The 2,291-nt window shown below is 43.5% G+C and overlaps 1 protein-coding gene across 2 annotated transcripts in view; it reads left to right on the top strand.

The window, feature by feature from the left end:
* Positions 1-6: 6 nt before the first annotated feature.
* LOC111373912 (pectinesterase-like) overlaps positions 7-2,291 on the top strand; it is a 2,730-nt gene continuing 445 nt past the window's right edge. The window contains exons 1-2 of one of the 2 annotated variants that reach the window (XM_022996508.1): positions 7-1,086; positions 1,744-2,221. In XM_022996508.1, the coding sequence (XP_022852276.1) occupies positions 69-1,086; positions 1,744-2,221 (1,496 nt within the window). In that variant the 5' untranslated portion in view covers positions 7-68. Of the gene's footprint in view, positions 1,087-1,743; positions 2,284-2,291 lie in introns of both variants that reach the window. The other variant, XM_022996507.1, reaches the window with a different exon arrangement.

Below are 2,291 nucleotides of genomic sequence, written 5' to 3' on the forward strand. Positions count from 1 at the left end.
CTTTTTGTTGGGTGGTGAGCAGTCTCCTTATTTTCGCTTCTTGGGGACAAAATCTAAAGCTTGCAAAAATGTTGGATAACAAAAATTCTGATGAGAACGAGCATCACAAGAGAAAAATCTTTCTCGTTTTCTCACTGGCAACTTTACTTGTAGCTGCAATTACAGTAGCAGCTGTTGTTGGATCAAGGAAGAATGAAGGCGGTGGCGGCTCAGCCCAAGCGATAGTGAAATCTACCTGTGCCGCCACATTGTACCCGGAATTATGCATGTCCACCATTGCAGCCGTGCCAGAGGCTTTCAGCAGCATAAAGAGCAGAAAGGATGTACTAATGACTGCACTCAACTACACCATTACCACTGTCCAGCACAATTACTTCACTGTAAAGAAACTCGCTGCTAAGCGCAAATCCCTGACAGTGCGCGAGAAGAGTGCTCTCCACGACTGCCTCGAAATGATAGACGACACATTGAATGAGCTTCATGAATCAGAGGATGAACTTAAAAACTACGGCTCAAAGAATTACTCGTTGTCGGATTATGTTGATAATCTCAAGACGTTGTTGAGCGCTGCGCAAACGAATCAAGAAAGCTGCCTTGACGGTTTTTCTCACGATGGGGCAGATAAAAGAGTCCGTTCCGCTCTTTTGAAGGGTCAGATGCATGTTTTTCGACTGGTTAGTAACGTTCTAGCCATGATTAAGAACATTACAGATGCGCAAATGGCTGGCAATGGGGATTCTTTTGTGGAGAGGAAGCTTGGAGAGGAAAATGAACACGAATGGCCTAAATGGTTGTCCGCTGGAGATAGGAGGCTGCTGCAGGCTTCAACTGTGATGCCTGACGTCACTGTGGCAGCCGATGGAAGTGGAAATTATCGGACAATATCATCAGCAGTGGCAGCAGCCCCCGAAAGGAGCACTAGGAGGTATATAATTAGGATTAGAGCTGGTGTGTATAGAGAAAATGTGGAAATTCCGAGGAGGAAGACTAACTTAATGTTCGTCGGAGACGGGCGGATGACCACCATCATTACCGCAAGCCTCAATGTTGTGGATGGCAGCACCACCTTCAACTCCGCCACAGTTGGTTAGTCTTATAATTAATAATAAACTTATTCATATTTAAAATATATTAGAGCTATATTTAGTAAGTTAGACGGGACAATAATCAACCGATTACACTCTCCCAAGTAGTGGTCTAAATTGCTTCCTAATAATAGATATATTTTATTAGTCTTATCCCGCTTCAAAATATGTCCACAAAACCAAATTATGTTGATTGTCTTTTAAGAATTGAGGGACCAGTATTCTTTAAATCTGCCAGCTGACTGAGCATGGACCACGGGCCTTCTGTAGTTATTTGTTCAGACTGTATATTTCTGAATTTCACAATTATGTTACACGTGATCAGGACAATTGGATAGTGCTAACCAGATGAATCTTAAAGCGCTGCCCGACACACAAAAAGAATTGCAATTTACTGAAAGTAGGCGCTTACTTATTACAAATTCAAGGGCAGCATCTTAACGAGATTCAGAGTAGAGATATTATGTAGTATTCTTAATAAGCCCCCCAAGTACGAGGTCTCACTCAGTTCTAACTCCAAAAGCTAGACTAGCTAAAGGATTGATTTTCTACATTCATTTAGTGGGCTATAAGTTGTTTGACAGCAGTGTGGAGTCGTGTCCAATATTGCTTAACAAAATATTGGTTTTGAACTTTTGACGTCTGATTTTATTTGCAGCCGTGGTTGGTGATGGATTCTTGGCGAGGGATATCACATTCCAAAACAATGCAGGGCCATCAAAGCAACAAGCGGTGGCACTCCGGGTTAACGCCGACCTATCTGCTTTCTACAGATGCAGCATGCTCGCGTATCAGGATACTCTGTATGTACATTCACTGCGCCAATTCTATGTCAATTGCATCATAGCAGGCACAATCGATTTCATATTCGGCAATGCAGCAGTTGTGCTTCAAAACTGTGACATCCAAGCTCGGCTCCCCAATTCCGGGCAGAGAAACATGGTCACTGCTCAAGGCAGGGATGATCCAAACCAGAACACTGGAATAGTCATCCAAAGATGTAGGATTAGAGCAACTTCAGATCTCCAGGCTGTTAATGGGAGAGTTGAAACATATTTGGGGAGGCCGTGGAGGGAATACTCGAGGACTGTCATTATGCAATCTGATATAAGCGACATTGTACATCCAGCAGGGTGGTACGAGTGGGATGGCAATTTCGCGCTGAACACGCTATTTTATGCCGAGTATCAGAATACTGGTGCGGGT

This window comes from Olea europaea, unplaced genomic scaffold (assembly GCF_002742605.1).
Source record: "Olea europaea var. sylvestris unplaced genomic scaffold, O_europaea_v1 scaffold1178, whole genome shotgun sequence".
In the NCBI taxonomy this organism is placed as follows: domain Eukaryota; kingdom Viridiplantae; phylum Streptophyta; class Magnoliopsida; order Lamiales; family Oleaceae; genus Olea; species Olea europaea.